This window comes from Eimeria mitis, genomic scaffold (genome assembly GCF_000499745.2).
Source record: "Eimeria mitis Houghton genomic scaffold, Emh_scaff6619, whole genome shotgun sequence".
NCBI classification, from domain to species: domain Eukaryota; phylum Apicomplexa; class Conoidasida; order Eucoccidiorida; family Eimeriidae; genus Eimeria; species Eimeria mitis.
This window is the reverse complement of record NW_013574755.1, coordinates 2,266-2,763: the sequence shown is the minus strand read 5'-3', so window position 1 is coordinate 2,763 and position 498 is coordinate 2,266. Positions and strand designations below refer to the sequence as shown.

Genomic DNA, 498 nt, shown 5'->3' with positions numbered 1-498 from the left:
ATGAAGTTTATTTGGATTCCTGTAGGGCCGAAGCAGCTCGCTTACATCGTCCTAGGTTTGCAGTCCTACCTAGAATTGCGCTGAATTGACTGGGCATGAGAACAAGCGCCCTTACCACGAATGGTGTCCCTATACTTTTACAGGGCAGCTACTTGCCGTCTTGCTGGCTAACCAGGGCCGATATCGGCGTTGCATCGCCATGTACGAGGCTGTAATCCGCAACGCATTTATCAGGTATGCAAAACATCGGGCGGGCCGCATAGTCTAGCAGATTAAGGAAAGTTGGAACTACTTCTGTGGGCTTGCGTGCGACTGGGTTGGTGTTCAGGTTGACTCACAAGCCCTCATTGCGCCGATACAGACCTGACAACGAGTTTTCAAGGTGAAGCATGGCTTAACCACGCATTTCAAGTCGTATCTGCAGATAGGAGTGGCATTTACGTGTGTCGTAATTCATAGCAGGGCCATCACGCACTCCCTGTTGCCATCAAGTCCCTT

General features: G+C 50.6%; 1 protein-coding gene across 1 annotated transcript in view; it reads left to right on the top strand.

Moving 5' to 3' along the window:
- Window positions 1-199: 199 nt before the first annotated feature.
- The window catches only part of EMH_0088320 (uncharacterized protein), a gene marked incomplete at both ends in the record, with an annotated part of 2,359 nt that continues 2,060 nt past the window's right edge, over window positions 200-498 (top strand). Inside the window, 2 exons of the mRNA XM_013501284.1 lie at window positions 200-234; window positions 329-382. Of these exons, the coding sequence (XP_013356738.1) occupies window positions 200-234; window positions 329-382 (89 nt within the window). The remainder of the gene's footprint in view (window positions 235-328; window positions 383-498) is intronic.